Raw genomic sequence first — 16,378 nt, forward strand, 5'->3', positions numbered from 1 at the left:
AATCCAACATTATTATATTTGCAGGCCTGATAGTGAAGATTTCTGCTGACACTCATCTGAGCTTCTTCCTCTGTTCCTCCTTTAATTACAACTAAACCATCATTTGGCTGAATAATAAACCAACATGAATCATTCAATATCACATGTCTCTAATACGCATGCTAACACACACGCTGCTTTATTTAACTGTGAAGTCTGAGTCTCTTCCACCTGTATGAAACACATTTACACATTTATTTCTCCTCATAGACAGTAGTGAGACTCTTCTGTGGATCACCGGATGGTTTCTGCTCCTCTCATGATCATTTCTCACTATGATATAACGCATCCATCAGAGTTTGATGCTTGAAATTCATCTCTGTAAAGTGGAATAGAAGAGAAAACAATCAGTGTTCAGTGGAACAAAGTGCAAATTATTATATTTCAATTACTGTTTTTTTTAAGTTAAACTGAACTCCTGTAATCAGATTAATTACCGACTTCACATGATCTTGCACAGATATTTGTGTTCTATAATATAATAGATGTAAAACCTGAATCATGTTCATATGTGTGTGTGTGTGTGTGTGTGTGTGTCGGTGCGACTCCTATTGAGTCTCTGTAAAGGAGAAACTAATGAGTGTACGGCGTATGGAATAAACCACAGGGAGCAAATACAAATGTTATTTTGAGTTCAAACACAAACCTTTAGTTAAAGCCGTTTGTCCTCTAGTTTAATCATGTTTGTAGGCTCTTAGTAAATCACTGAGAGTAAAGTAAGTGTAAAGTAGTGTGACGTGTTGCTTGTCACAGTAAAAACACACTAGAGACAGAGACATTTCTCATGTGAGCTGGACGCTGTGAGCTGAAGCTGGAGCTGCACTGATTTTAGCAGGAGTGCAGCGTTTTCCTACAATCTGACCAAGTCTGTTTCACACTGAAATGATTCACTTCTACTGACACAGTTAATAAAGCAGGTGTTGATGTATAAAGCTGTGACTGTGAGCTTTTGTTCTCTTTCCTCCTTTGTGTTAAACATTTCAATAACTTCACATTTTGTTCTCACACAAACCCTTTGTTGCAATAAAGCTTAATGATCATTTACTTTCACGAATGTTTGAAAGGTTTGTTCACATATCAGAGGTAAATGAAGATCTCTTTAATATCTCAGTGATGTTTCCTCACCTCAGGACACAGTTTGAGTCTTGTATCACGTCTCTGAGCCGCTGATTTGAGTCTCCTATATTATTGTGTCTCAGATTAAGCTCTTTTAAAAACTGCAGTGCTTTTGAGTTAGTCAAAGACTGAGTTAAAGGAGAAACATCTGTAATGCCACAGCACAATAGACTAGAAAGACACAAACAGAGGAAGAGAGATTATCTTACAAACAGATCATGAATATGAAGAATTTTACACAAATATAATGTGAACTCGGACTCACTGTGAGATATTGAGTATAAAGTGTTTTAGTTTAAACTGTTGAAGTGATTTTAGGCAGATTTCTGCATGTACACAATCAGTACATTGTATCAAATGCTGGAAATTAAACAATTACTATCTAGATAAAAACACATAAAAATGTGACCAATAGGGAAAACCCAGAAAGTGCACTGCTATAAACAATGAAACATAAGCCCTGCTGTCTTCAAATAAATAAACTTCAGTCACACTGTAATTGCTGTACAGTATAATGATACTAACTGTAGTTTCTCCAGCTTGAATTGTGGGTTCATCAGTAGATCACTGAGGTTTTTCACTCCAGAGTCTCCTAGTTTATTCCAGCCCAGGTTCAGCTCTCTCAGGTGTGACGGGTTTGATTTCAGAGCTGAAGTCAGGATGAGACTCTGTTTCTCTGTAATACTGCAATCACTCAGACTGAAGACAGAAAGAGAAAAGTTTATGATGACCCCCTCATGAAACCCCCTAAAACACATTTTTTGAGATACATTTTTTTTTTCCACATTTTTTGAACAGATATGTATAGGCTCACTGAAAATAATAAAAGCACTCTATTTTTGTTATTTATTGTTATTTTTGTGTTTTTCTGAGCAATTTGGTTCTTCCGGGCTGAAAAGTATTATTTCTTTATTATTTCTGTGTTAAACTGACGCGTGTCGTTTGTTCAGACTCAGAGACTAAAGTGCTCATAAATGTAATGAAAATATTATTAGATCTTTTAAGGCGAGACACGGCAGGCAAAAACACAGATTCTTCATGAAGTGGTCAGTTCTGAGATGTTGGGCTAGTTTACTCCTTCAATATGTGTTCTTTCAAGCTGCTATAAAGAAAATGTTGAAAATATACATTAAGATGTTTATTTTATTTTTTACTTGCGGCAGTAATTTTCTCCCGAATTTACCAGGAAGTCAGCATTACAACGCGACACGCCGAGATCCGTCTGTTCACTGAAGTCTGTCATGACCGGTATCGCTGTAAAGCTCTGAGTCTCCTGCACAACGCTATGTAACCCAAATATGGGCATTTCCTTTCTATCAGTAACCAATCGTGAATGTCCAAAGGGGCAGGGCGGCCCGAGGCATAAGCGAACTAAGCGGCTGCTTGGGGCCCCCTGGCCACCAGGTTTTTTTTTTTTTTACTTCATATTAATTAACTTAAACAAGTGACATAAATGAGTGAATGAACGAATAATTCAAGACAAGAAAATTCTGATTTCATGATCAATATACCTGCCTACAACTGCTGCTGTGTCTGCCAGTGTTTGAGTCACGCGCACCTCGCGTGCATTGACAATTCGTGCGCAAAGTCACGGTAATGTTAAGCCATGCCACAAAAATTTGATTTGCCTCACATGATTGACATTTAAATCAATGATTTATCCTTTAAATGTAATGATATTCAGAACAGAACAAGAATAAAAAATAACTATAAACAAGCCAAAACGAAATAATTTAAAGCGAAAGTGAAAGTAGGCGCTGGGCTCACGTATCGCTCTCGTCATTAGAATCAAAATGTTTCAACATTCGCGATGTATTTGGATGCTAAACTATTCTTTATTATAGGCTTCTTTGTACTTCACTCACGTTCAATATTGATGGAAAAAATCATCCTCTTCACACGCGCAAAAATGTGCTTGGAAACATCACAGTGGAGCGGTGCTTACGCTGAATTGTACGAACTGTACTACTGACTATTTGAACAGAGCAGTGTAATTTGTATATGTTAGGTTGACTATTTTATTATATTTTATTACGGCTATAATGAACAGGCTGCGATGTCAAGATTGCAATGCTGGAATAGGCTATGTTGTGTGTGTGTGTGTGTGTGTGTGTGTGTGCGTGAGAAACATAAAAACATACTCCGTCATGTTCATACAAGACATCATTCAAACTGCAAAGTGTTGCAAAACGTTGGTGGATATTTTGCAAATAATTTAATATGTTTTGTGATGTTTTACAGTTTGTTTTCAGAAGTTTCAAAGAGTTAGTAAAAGAGTAAAGAAAAAGTTAAAACTTTTTTAAGTATCTATTTTTTATTAAGTGTTTATTTTGAATTAATACATAACCTCATTGTATTAATTTATAATGTAACACTATAGCGTGACATTTGTGTCAATAATCGTAAAGCACAGGTGACTCTGCGTGGTGGGAGGGGGCCCCCAAATCAAAATCTGCTTAGGGCCCCCAAAAGGCTCGGGCCGCCACTGCAAAGGGGGATTTAAAGCTAAGGACGAAATCTCATTCAGAGCTATTTAACTCTTTAACTGCCGTTTTCTCAAAATGACTTTTTTGTCATTCTCCAGTAGAAACATCTCAGCCTGTGTAGCGCCTGTGTACACCAAACTCTCCAGCTATACACTTAGCGGTATTCTGAAGATATTTTCAGAGGGATTTGTTAATAAATCATTCCTGGCCTGATTTATGTGACATTTTAATAATAAAAAAAATGACGAAAATCGTCGATATTTTGATTTCCTAGGTAATGAAAGCATATATCCTGAAATTCATCTTTTTTTTCTTGTGTAAACAAAATGAAAAAAGAATTTTGCACCTGGCTTTATCATATGTTCAGATCTATCTACCGAAAATATATGCAAAATCGTGCATATGTAATGAGATAATGCCTAATTAATTTGCATAATTAAACATACAAATTTCTAAAACTTGTAATACATTTTTTTTTATATACTTGTGTAAGTTATCAACTGAGGAAGTTTCATGGTGATATCTATTATTTAAAAAATGTACCCTATTCACCTGTAGTGTCTCGCCTTAAACATTCTTCCGCAATTCTCCCTCGTTCTTGTGAGTGTGTTATATAGGGTTATATTTTTCAAGGTGTCTTCAGATCCATTTATTTTTCCCCTCTGCAGTCATATTTTAATATTCATGTGTCTGTATAATGAGTGTGTTGCAGGTCTGTGTTTTATTGGTTGTTGTCTCCCCTTTTCCCGCCCTCTACACTCCCACTTTTCCACAGCTTTACACACACATTTCCTCAGACTTTTCCAGCTCTGAGATGTGAACGACCAGCTAAAACAGGGTTTCATGACACTTTAAGGTTCTTTCATGTCAATGTCACCTTTGGTTTGCTCACTGGGACAAATGTGGTTCATTGTGTTCAGGAGTTTCTTGTGTGCTTAATAGTGTGTGTGTGTATATTTAGCCCTCATGCAGGGCCGTACACACCATTGAGGTCCAGACCTTGGTCATTTTTCGACGTGTATAGACTTTATGCGCCAGAGAAACAAGGAATGGTATGAAGCTGCAGACTCGGAGCCTGCATCTACAGTCCCGCACCCAGAGTCCCGCATTCTCAGACCCCTCGTTTTTCGAGACAGCGCCTCCTATCAAATTGGATCGGATAAACATTTGAAGAACTTAAGCCGAAACGTGAGTATCGTCAATTTTATTTAGCGAATCATACTCATTCGATTTCTTTTTTAATCAAACTACTTTATAGCTCATCGATACACCAACATATGAATAGTCCATTTAATATTTAGTTTGTAACAAAATTTGAGCCGTTAATGTAGGCTATGTTTTTTCGCCGAAAATATTTTGATAGCTAACGTTAGCCTTTAACCTTGGACTTTTTGTAGACAAGCCATTGTAAAAATTTGATTAAAATTAGTTGATATAAAGTAGACCAATTAAATACATTAAGTGTGTTAATATTAATTATTTTACTTTATATAATTTATGTAGACTACTTAAATTAGTTTTTATTAAACGCAAGTATTAAAATTAATCAATATTAATTTAACTGTGATATGAAGTTGTTGCCAGCCATTTACTACTCATACAATTGCCTAATAATCAAATTTACTATGCCTTCACTATGTATTAACCAGTCTATATTAACATGTGAGCTAGAATGTGTCATTTGGCCTTTTGTTTGGGTTCCTTCTTTTAATTTGTATTGACTGAAATGTTTTATATATTAATTTATTTATTTATATGGACAGGCCATCATTCATGGCCTATATGAGATGCAGGTGTAACGAGGTTAAAATGGTTTTATTTATTTCACAAGATTTTTCTGTTATTATACATTTAAGACTGTTCTACTATTATTTAAACAAGTGTTTATATTCATTAAATTCATTAAAAAGGGTCTGTAAAGAGGTGATGGTTCGACCGTTTCCTCCCCTCCTCTTAACAACAAAGTGGTTCGGTCCAGGCAGCTATATCCGCTGTATTGATCATTGAGCGGTCTTTTCTGCCTTTCTCCCGAACTGAGGTATGCTGTATTCCATGCTCCCGATTAGGTGTTAGCATTGGTTGAAAATAAGTCACACACACGATGTTTAAGTTGTTTTTATTTATTTTATTCACAGATGTAATATATGTATACAATATTTGGGAATGTTATTTTTTGTTTGGCAGTGTCACTGTGATTGAGCTGAAGCTGGCGTGACGGTCTGTTAATCAAAATATATTCTCTTATACAGGTATGCATTGACAAACCCTATTTTTGTGTTTAAGTTTATATTATCGGGTTTCATGTTTAAGTGTATGGAGTTACTGCGTTTTCTCCGTCTCTGCTTTTTCTTTCCTTGTGCTTTTTTTTTCCTTTTCTGCCTTTCTCCCGAACTGAGTGTCACTGTGATTGAGCTGAAGCTGGCGTGACGGTCTGTTAATCAAAATATATTCTCTTATACAGACCCAATCCGGCGTTCTCCTGTCTTCTTTTGCACTTAATACACAACACAACGCAGACAGAAGCATACGGTTACACAGGCATTATCCTGGCAGGAGGCTGAGGAGGTGTTCCTCTGTGGCCCTATTCACACTAGGTATGCTTGTAATTTGCATTTGCAAAAAAATATATTATTTATTATTACACAATATTTTTGACAATGGCATTCATCTTTTATTTTAGTGAAGTCGAGGAATTTGACAGTGATTGCAAAAAAAGGAAAAAAGGAGCATTCGCCCACCAGAAAGTAATTATTATGCATTTACATTACATTTTACATTTATTCATTTAGCAGACGCTTTTATCCAAAGCGACTTATAAATGAGGAGGTTTTTTTATGCAATTAAAGACGAAAAGTAAAGTCACTAACACAAGTCTTTCTTCCTTTTTTCTTTGCTTTGTCCTGTTTACATCAAGATGTTGTTTAGGTGATCGTTAAATAAAGTACAGAATTGTTTATTATTGGTGTTTTGTCTATTCTTATTTGAGTTTTGCTTTGCATTCAAAATATCAAAAATGTTAGCAATGTTAGGTTTTGTAATGTTAGCAAGGTATAATGTTAATTAGACCATTATAGGTTGAACTGAAAGAAAAATTCGAATTTGAATATAAAAAAACATTGCAATATTGTAGCAATATAATATCACATAATATTTTTTAGAAGATACTTCAATCTGTAATTGTATCACTTCCATCAGTAATTTTCTTTCAATTTCACCCACGCTCAAAAAATAACTAAGGGGTAATTTGTTAGTCAGAGAACACAATGAGTTTTTTTGGCACATGCATTAAGCATGGAACGCAAATATTTATTTGGATAACTTTAAATAAAACGAGACCGTAATATTGCATCCTATTGTTTTCAATGGCATTTGGATTAGGGTGTTATACGATCTTCGGAACAGCAGGAGGCGCTGTCTCGAAAAACGAGGGGTCTGAGAATGCGGGACTCTGGGTGCGGGACTGTAGATGCAGGCTCCGAGTCTGCAGCTTCATAATGTTGGAAACAAGCGCGCAGCATCTTTAGAATATTGTCTTTGAACTTCTGTTTTTGCGGTCGCTCTGTATATTTCTATGGCATCGCTGTCGAGGAGTAATTAGCTGGAGAAGTGGATTTACTTATTGTAGAGTTAATTAAAGTTATCATGAGCATGTGTAACAGAGTTAGTATTTTATTCCGTTTTTATTGTGAATTCCTCCTGAATTCAGCAGCGGTGGTTAATCTCATGTTGTAGTGGTGTCCTCATGTGGTTTGTTTGGGGACTGCAGGCAAAATGTTCGGTAAGACGGGAGATGAAGCAACACGGCCATTGCAATGTGAACTGCACCAACTAAACAGCTGTTTTACGATAGAAGTTTAAAACAACCAACAGCAATAATCAGTTTGCAAAGACTGTATCAATCAAAGCTCAGCTTTGGGAAGGGAAGATATAGAGGTGAAGATAAGGAGACTGAGAGAAGAAGAAAGAGAGAATGTGATGGAGATGAGAGAGGAAGAGCAGGTATTGCACACTGTGCCCAGGGTGAGATTAGCATTATTACAATGGATTCATATTTAACACAGATATATGTTCTTCGCTATTACAGCGGAAACTATAAGCTCAATTTAACAGCACAAGCACATATTAAATACATTTCCATAATAGTATTATTGTATAAATATATATTTGTATACCTCGAATGTGTTTGAATATTTCCCCAGTATCAGCACTGGGACTTTTCACTGTATTACTCCACTTGTCTGTGTTTGTGCAACTTGCATCATTAAGCCAGAAGGGGGCGACACATCACTGTCTTTATGAGTGAGCAATTGAACCATTACAGTTTTTAACAATTGCTAAAACACTAAAACCCATTGGCTGAACAAAGTTCTCAGTTGCCTGAGCTCATTTAGCTAACTGTGCAGTCTGTTGTCAATACCTTAAACCATTTCACATGGTAAAACACAATTTGCAGATCTCTTAGACTTTTCAGCAAAACTCTAAACACATTCTCATTCTCAAAACACATCCTGCACTGTAATGCACACGTCATCCATACTGGTAAACACAAGTGGCAACAATCAAATACAAATAGAGAACACACGTCATTGATTGAACACAACCACTCAAAACTGATTTAACCTGTTTCAAATGATGCCCAAAGGCAAGAAGAAGCACACTGATCACGTTTACTCCTTTGATGTTTGTATGCTGTATGCCCATTTTAGTATTGTATGCTGTAGTACAGTGCAGTGTAGGCTGTATACTGTACAATGAACAAACTGTACGGCCCTGAACAATGTGCTTTCCATTTGTTAACAGCACTGACTGCTCAGTAGATTTTGACTGCTCGCAGGTTCATATCAACAAAGAACAAGAATTACTGTATCACAGAGACAAAGGACAAGTGTGTGAGATGCAGGGTACAGTACTGTAAGAATAGGGTACAAGGAGGAGGAAGAACAAAAAAAATGGCAAAGAGCAAAGCAGAGTAGTCATTTCTGATCGATTTTGAGCTACTATGATAGAACATGTTTTCGTTCATCAAAAGACAATGACGGAAACATATGAAATTTGTTTTGAGATTAAAAATGTACTTCTCCCTGAGAACTATATGTTTTGAACAATGTGTTTTCTATTTTTTGGTGTATTGTTTACTGACTGCTTGATAGTGTATATCATTTTTATCACGTGTGTAGATCAGGAAAACGAGGCTTGATGTAACTAAGCCTCGTTTACTGAAATCATGTGACTTTGGCAGTTTGATACACACTCCGAACCACTGATTAGAAACAAAAGATTCGTAAAGGTTTCGTAGCTTCATGAAGCGTGTTTTGAAAGCGCCCATCACTAGCGTTCAGTGGATCTTATTACAGGCAGATACTGATCACAGACTTTTAAAATGCACTTGTTCAATTTTTACAAGTTACAGTATATGCTGCACCAAAATTAGACATTTTACATTTTGGGAAATACAAACATTGAATTGAAAGCAGTTATGAACATTTCTGATGTCACAAAAAACATTGTTCTGCCTCTACAGAAACTGAAATAATTATTGACCCATGATCCAACTGTCTGTCTTAACCAAATATTTAAAGCTTGATAGCATGTTTTAATTGTGTGTTTTTAATTTGCTCTTTAATTTTATTACTTTAAAGGAGAACTCCGGTCAATTTTAACATTGAGCTCATTTTTTTGTAAATTTGGAGTGCTGTCAATACAGAGAACAACGACAAAAATCGGTGTTGCCTGCACTGTGTTATCCTCTTTTTAAAATTTGCACCCTGTTGACTTCAGTGGGGCAAGTTTTAAACCTGCTTTTAGTCTCTTAACATCCTTGATGTGTCATTACAAGTGCACAGCCAATGTGAGTGATTCCTTCAGAGTGAACACGGGTGAATCTGACTGCAGTAGATGTGAAAGATATGAATAAAAATGATGTTATTTCAGCCAGCGCACATACCTGTATTTACATCCTGTTTTCGGTCGAAGTCCATAGTAATCGATTGTCGAGTTCACGCGCATAGGTTTAGTTACCCCATTGAAGTCAACAGGGTGCAAATTTTAAAAAGAGGATAACATGGTGTAGGCAACACCGATTTTTGTCGTTGTTCTCTGTATTGACAGCACTCCAAATTTACAAAAAAATGAGCTCAATGTTAACATTGACCGGAGTTCTCCTTTAAAATTGTTGTGGCTCTGTGTGACTCTGAGGAAAAAACTGCTCTGACTCAAACAAGTGAGGAAATATTATCATCAGCTAACATTACAACTAAAAGTAAAGTAATATTAGAAATAAATGAGCAATACTCACGTCAGTGTGTTGAGTTGACAGTGTTTATCCTGCAGTAGAGCAGCGATCTGATTCACTCCTGTGTCTCCTAGTTTATGTCCACTCAGATTCAGCTCTTTCTGGAGAAACGGGTTTTTACCCACAACTCTATTCACATACTGACAGGCTTCCTCTGCATCAGGACTCAAAAACCTGCAGAAGAGTCAATTCAGTTCTCAGATAAATGACGATTGATACGATACAAAAAATAATAATTCTTTGAACATTTAAATACACAAATAAATATATATTTAAAAAAAACTAGAGCGACACTCAATTATCAAGGTATACTCTAGAATAGCAGCCCATATACTGACCCATAATGTCTATTTGACCTTTAGCTTGTATCACAACTAAACTGTGTTGACGTTTATCATCATCATGACAGAACCTGCAGCATCTGATCTGATCTTGATCATTTTGATGCAGCTAATTGTCAAGCTAATTGTACAGCTAAAATAATATATCAGTTATGAATATTTAGCCTCCATATAACTAATTTAGTTAATTATTTGACCCCGTCTCACCTCAGTGTCTTCAGTTGACAGGCTGGATCCTGTAGTAAATCATTGAGCTCCTTCACTCCTGATTGTCCAGGATCATTTCCTGTGAGATCCAGCTCTATCAGGTGTGAAGGGTTTGATCTCAGAGCTGAAGCCAGCGCTTTATAACCTTCTTCTGTCACACTGCAGTTAGAGAGTCTAGAACAGGAATGAAAGCATTCAGCTGATTAATCAGTTAAACCCCAAACAATATAAATCCTTAAACTTGAATTTTATTTTGTTCTTTGTACAAATGCATTGAAAGTTAGTTGCAAAAACTGACGACGGAATATGGAGGCAAACAAAAGGCACAGAAATTTTTAATATGTTAGACATCAAGACATAATTATTTAAAACTGTGTAAGCCCGTTTATTGGTCCAAATGGGGGTTTCCGCCAGAACGGGTGAAGGTCTCTGCGTGTTTATCACATTTTATCACGACCTCGAAGTTAAGTCAGATTGCCAATTGGTTTTTGGTCAATTATATAATAGTTTAGCAATACATTTGATTGTTCTATTTAACTCTTTACTTATATTTTACCCATTCATATTAGGAAGCTATGTCGCTCAGAGGTCCTCACGCCTTGTTTAACGCGGGTCTCACGATCACAATCTCGCCAGCTTCGGTCACTAAACAGAGGTAACTGCTATATACCTGAGATCGGTCGCATTCACGCTTACACAATCAATGATACTTTGGTATAGCCCCCGTGATTGCACACACTTGAAATTAAAGTAATGTTTACTTCAGTAGAGGTATTGCCACTACTACAGATATAAGTCAACCAACTTTACTTGTCTTATAATAGCTTTGGATTGGCCATGCCGTGGTTTCCCACGTACACTTATCTAAAGTAACATTAAATTAAAAGGTAAGACACACCCAGATTTAGGTTGGTCAAGCAGCACTTTTGCTGCCCTAAACGGAAATTCACTTCATGTCTTTGCAAAACACGTACACTTGAATTAGCGCCAAAATATTAGTCGTCACTAATCTGACGCAAAACTTGCGCTAACTTACGAATCTGTTTAATTCAGCTCTCTCAGGTGTGATGGGTTTGATTTCAGAGCTGAAGTCAGGACGAGACTCTGTTTCTCTGTAATACTGCAATCACTCAGACTGAAGACAGAGAAATAACAATAGTTCACATCTATGATGATCATCTTATTGAAGAGCTACACAGCATTTAGTTTCAATAGTCTGTTCAGAAACCCAGTCACACTAGTTCCCTTTCATGGTCACTACGACTTAAGTCAGTGACGGCGAATGGGGTTTCGCTTAGAAAGCCTCTCACCTTCGAGTATACAAAACGAGCTAATGGCAAGAAAATGCCATGGGTCTGCGGAATTTGCATAGCGTAAGTCCGCCCCACGTCGTGGGTACATAAGGAAGTACGCTGGCAACATGCAGATATGTTTTCGCTTCGGAGCCAAGAGTTCTCTTCACTCCTACAAGCCATTCTGAATCATCTTCCTCTACGAGACGAGCGGCTCTTCAGTGTGTTGGTGTGACCGCGCGTTCCAGTGAGATCGCATTGCCTGCTGCTGATCTGTGCAGTGATCTGCCGACAGTGTGTGTGTTTCTCCCTGGGCGCTTCAGCAGTCTGCTGAGCTTTTTTCTCTCTCTAAAAGAGCGGCACGCGGCACGTCTTTTTCAAGACGGCTCGCCCGTGTATTTACTGGATGTGAGCACGTGATTTATCTGCCTAACGGTCACGAGCGCTGTTTCGCGTGTTGGGCTTAATCAAGCTCGGCAGCGGTCGTGGATGAGTCATGCTTTCATTACAGGAACTTCACCATTGTGATGTTTATAGATCGAGACTCAATGATCTCTGTGTGAGAGTCCCCTCTGCCACACCCCAATCTATCTCTTCCTCGAGAGGGGATACTTTGGCTGGTGGCCAGGGTGATCTGAGGGTTACAGTGTGGCATAATACCGACGAGCTTTCCTTGGGCCACGCCCCCCTCCACATCGCAAACCGTGGGGCTTCCGTGTGTGCCTGGTTCTTCTCGGGGACCCAGTGTTTTCATTCGGGGCTCCAGCAGATGGTGTCATGTCACTCACAGCATCACAAGGCGGGCTTGATTCCTCTGGAAATGAGGATTCGACTGCGTTGCCTCCCTCGGGAGTGTCAACGTTAGTCGAGTCAAATCCAGAGGTGATGGCCATGCTTTCCCGGGCAGCTGAAAGCATCTGTTGGAGTGGCGCCGCCCTCCCCCCGAGCGCTGTAGGCTTACGATTGGTTCCTGGGCGCGTGTTGCTCTACAGCACTCGCTCCCAGTGCCTTTCTCCCGGACGTGAATCAGGACGCCTCCGGCTCGTGAGAGTCCCCGTGACTTATTGCGGCCCGAGGGCGTCCTCCGCCTTCGCTGCACTCGATCGTGTGGCGATCATGGACTGTATATTCTCTGTCACTATCGTGGCACAGGCATGCAGTGCTGTGTGTCGCCTTCGCCTTCAAGGCAGTGCTGACTCGGGAGTTCTGTCAGACCAGGTTGCCGTGGAACGCTGGTCCTTCCCTGGCCAACATTGACAGAAAGCGGAAACTTTACCACGCCCCCACGCAGGGACGCTATGCCTTCCATGTCCGGGCTGGTCGATCCAGTTTGAGCGGTCTCCTCCCCGCTTCAGGGGAGTTTGCTTCACTATGGTCGGTGGCAATGTCCCTGTCATGAGAGCGGAGGTCGCCACCCTACTGGTGAAGGGTGCGATCGAGATTGTCCCTTCAGCCGAAATGAAGTCCGGCTTCTACAGTCCCTACTTCATTGTACCCAAGAAATCCGGTGGGTTACGACCAATCTTGGACCTGCGCATCTTGAACCGCTCCCTTCACAGGCTGGCATTCAAGATGCTCACGGCCAAACGCATCTTCGAATGTGTGTGGCCGCAGGATTGGTTTGTAGCGATCGACCTGAAGGACGCCTACTTTCATGTCTCCATTCTACCTCGACACAGACCGTTCCTACGGTTTGCTTTCGAGGGGCGGGCATACCAGTACGCGGTTCTCCCATTCGGGCTAACCCTGTCTCCTCGCGTCTTCACGAAAGTTGTCGAGGCAGCCCTTGTTCCCCTCTGGGAACACGGGGTTCGCATCGTGAACTATCTCGACGACTGGCTGATCCTAGCTCACTCTCGAGACCAGGCTTGCGAACACAGGGACCTAGTGCTCCGGCACCTAGCTCGTCTGGGCCTTCGGGTCAACTGGGAGAAGAGCAAACTCTGCCCCGTGCAGAGGATCTCTTTTCTATGTATGGAAATCGATAGTGGACGCCATTACTTTGGCATACCAGCAGCAAGGTCATGGCACCTCACTAACAGACATCTGCAGAGCTGCAGGCTGGGCGACACCTAACACATTCGCGAGATTCTACAATCTCAGAGTGGAGCCAGTTTCTTCTCATGTACTCGCTTCAACCAGCCGGTACTAGATTCTGCTCAGGTGTCTTCGCTTGCTCGCCATTCCTCTCTACGGACGGGATACGTGCAATATTCTTCTCAGGTGAGCCTCCCTGCATGCCCTGAATTCCTCCAGCACTGTCGACTTCAACGCCTGAGTTATGCCATCGGCAGCTTTCGCGCTTGGCTAGGTGCCTCCATGTGCATGGTTCCCTCTCTGGACCACCCCCACATGTGTATTTCCACTGTAAGCCTCTCTGAGCATGTGTCTTTCCCTTGGCAAGCCACCTTACCACCCCTGGGGTTGAAAAATTGCTACTCAGGGAATGAGGGTTACATATACGTAACAGACGTTCTGTTTGCTGGAAGACACTCTTTCTTCTCTTTCATTTTTAACTATTTATTTGACGTCTCTCTTCTTTATTCTCTGTTGAAAAGTCATATTTCTGCATGTACATAATCAGTACATTGTATCAAATGCTGGAAATTAAACAATTTTTATCTAGATAAAAACACATAAAAATGTGACCAATAGGGAAAACCCAGAAAGTGCACTGCTATAAACAATGAAACATAAGCCCTGCTGTCTTCAAATAAATAAACTTCAGTCACACTGTAATTGCTGTACAGTATAATGATACTAACTTTAGTTTCTCCAGCTTGAATTGTGGGTTCATCAGTAGATCACTGAGGTTTTTCACTCCAGAGTTTCCTAGTTTATTCCTGCTCAGGTTCAGCTCTCTCAGGTGTGACGGGTTTGATTTCAGAGCTGAAGTCAGGATGAGACTCTGTTTCTCTGTAATACTGCATCTATACAGACTGAAGACAGAAAGAGAAAAGAAAATGAATCAGATTTATGATGATCAACTAATGTGTTTAGCTTCATCCAGCAGACTTTTGCTGACAAATAAACAGGGATATCCAGGTTCAGGGAACACAGAGAAATACTACACATTGTTCATTTAAATATACTACCAACATTGTAACAATACAAAGTTTGTCTTGATCTACGTATGTTAGTTTACACATTCATTTCACATAATTTTTAAAGGGTCATGAAACCCCCTAAAACACATTTTTTGAGATGTGAACTAGGGGTGTAAATCGGACAGTTCATCACGATACGATACGTTATCGATTCTCTCAGCCAGCGATACGATATTTGCCGATACCTCCAAAAATTCTGCGATACGATTACGATTCGATTCGATTCAGGGCTATATCGATCGATTAATCGATATTTAGATATTATGTTCACACTACCAGTTACGTTTTTATTAACTCACAAATGCAACCAAAATATATAACATGAATGTTTAATTAAACTCTTTGAAAATTGCACAGCCTCTCCCAATTGGGACATTTACAACAGAAGACATCATTTGCAAGTACTCCGTTCTTGTTCATTTTCATAAATCATGTTTTTTATTATTATTATTGTGCATTCCAAGTAATATCAATCAAACTGCAGCTTAAAAAAATACAGGTAAATTACAAAATTAAAGTTAATTGAAAGTATGCTTTAATATGTTTATGTTTAATATGTTTAATAAGTTTTTTTTTTTTTTTTTTTAGCAGACCAGATACATTCACATTTCATCTTTCTGAGTCAAACAAAACCAAGTAATTGCTATGATATACAATACAACACTCAGTTAATCTTTGTAACGTTAATCTCCTCAGCTGACATAGATGCCTTACAAACGTTATTGTTGTGATTAACGTACACGCAATACAGGGAGCTTTTCCCTCACCACTAAACTGCTTTAGTAAGGTTCCGTGAAAATGCTTTTATTTTCCTTTCACCCCCTGAAGAAGATATCACGGGTTCATCAAGTTCATTGAAATTATCCATCCTCGATCACTTTTAGTCAGCTTTGACGAAACTCCTCTTAGCTAGGGTGTCTTTTCAAAGTGACATCTGACCTGAATACTGCGCGCTGAGTCGCTAAAACAGACTTATCATGTTGTGTTCACCAACAAGGGTGCGACTGCTTGTCTGTTTCTGCTGTAAAACATGAACTCGTGATGCCTTGACAGCGGACAATACCGGCTTTTGTGAAAAAAACTTGTTTAGGGTTTAGTCAGTCTTGTCAGGCATCTATTTCAGATGAGGAGATTAACGTTATAAAGACACACCCGCAGACAGTATGGTTGGTGAGTAAACGAAAATGTGTGCTTTGGCGGAAGGATGTTACGTGAGAATGTAGAGCAGGGGTGGGCAAACTTTTTGGCTCAAGGGCCACACTGGGTTTTAAAATTTGACAGAGGGCCGGCCCAGTAGCAGATTATGAAGCATGATCTCATGAAAGTGCGTATCTATACCACAAATTTTATTTCTCGTGCCATTTATATGCCAAAAATGTTTTTGCGTGCATATGCTATGCACTGTAAACCCCTTGGTTAGGATTAGGGGTGCGGAGTGCGTGCCTATTACACGCCATAAAGTGCGTATCATATGCACGCGAAACCTGCGTATCATAAG

At 39.3% G+C, this 16,378-nt stretch overlaps 1 protein-coding gene and 1 long non-coding RNA gene across 2 annotated transcripts in view; one reads left to right on the top strand and one right to left on the bottom strand.

The window, feature by feature from the left end:
* The window catches only part of LOC311087282 (NACHT, LRR and PYD domains-containing protein 12-like), a gene marked incomplete at its 3' end in the record, with an annotated part of 349,673 nt that overhangs the window by 139,804 nt on the left and 193,491 nt on the right, over positions 1-16,378 (bottom strand). Inside the window, exons 13-16 of the mRNA XM_084120582.1 lie at positions 14,539-14,712; positions 10,482-10,655; positions 9,937-10,107; positions 1,681-1,854 (exon numbers count right to left, since the gene is read on the bottom strand). Of these exons, the coding sequence (XP_083976708.1) occupies positions 1,681-1,854; positions 9,937-10,107; positions 10,482-10,655; positions 14,539-14,712 (693 nt within the window). The remainder of the gene's footprint in view (positions 1-1,680; positions 1,855-9,936; positions 10,108-10,481; positions 10,656-14,538; positions 14,713-16,378) is intronic.
* On the top strand, positions 4,694-6,368 carry LOC311087301. Its single transcript, XR_014607208.1, has 4 exons — positions 4,694-4,829; positions 5,405-5,434; positions 6,180-6,235; positions 6,322-6,368. It is a non-coding gene; the product is annotated as an uncharacterized lncRNA (long non-coding RNA).

Source organism: Abramis brama, assembly GCF_963993115.1.
Source record: "Abramis brama genome assembly, chromosome: 7".
NCBI classification, from domain to species: domain Eukaryota; kingdom Metazoa; phylum Chordata; class Actinopteri; order Cypriniformes; family Leuciscidae; genus Abramis; species Abramis brama.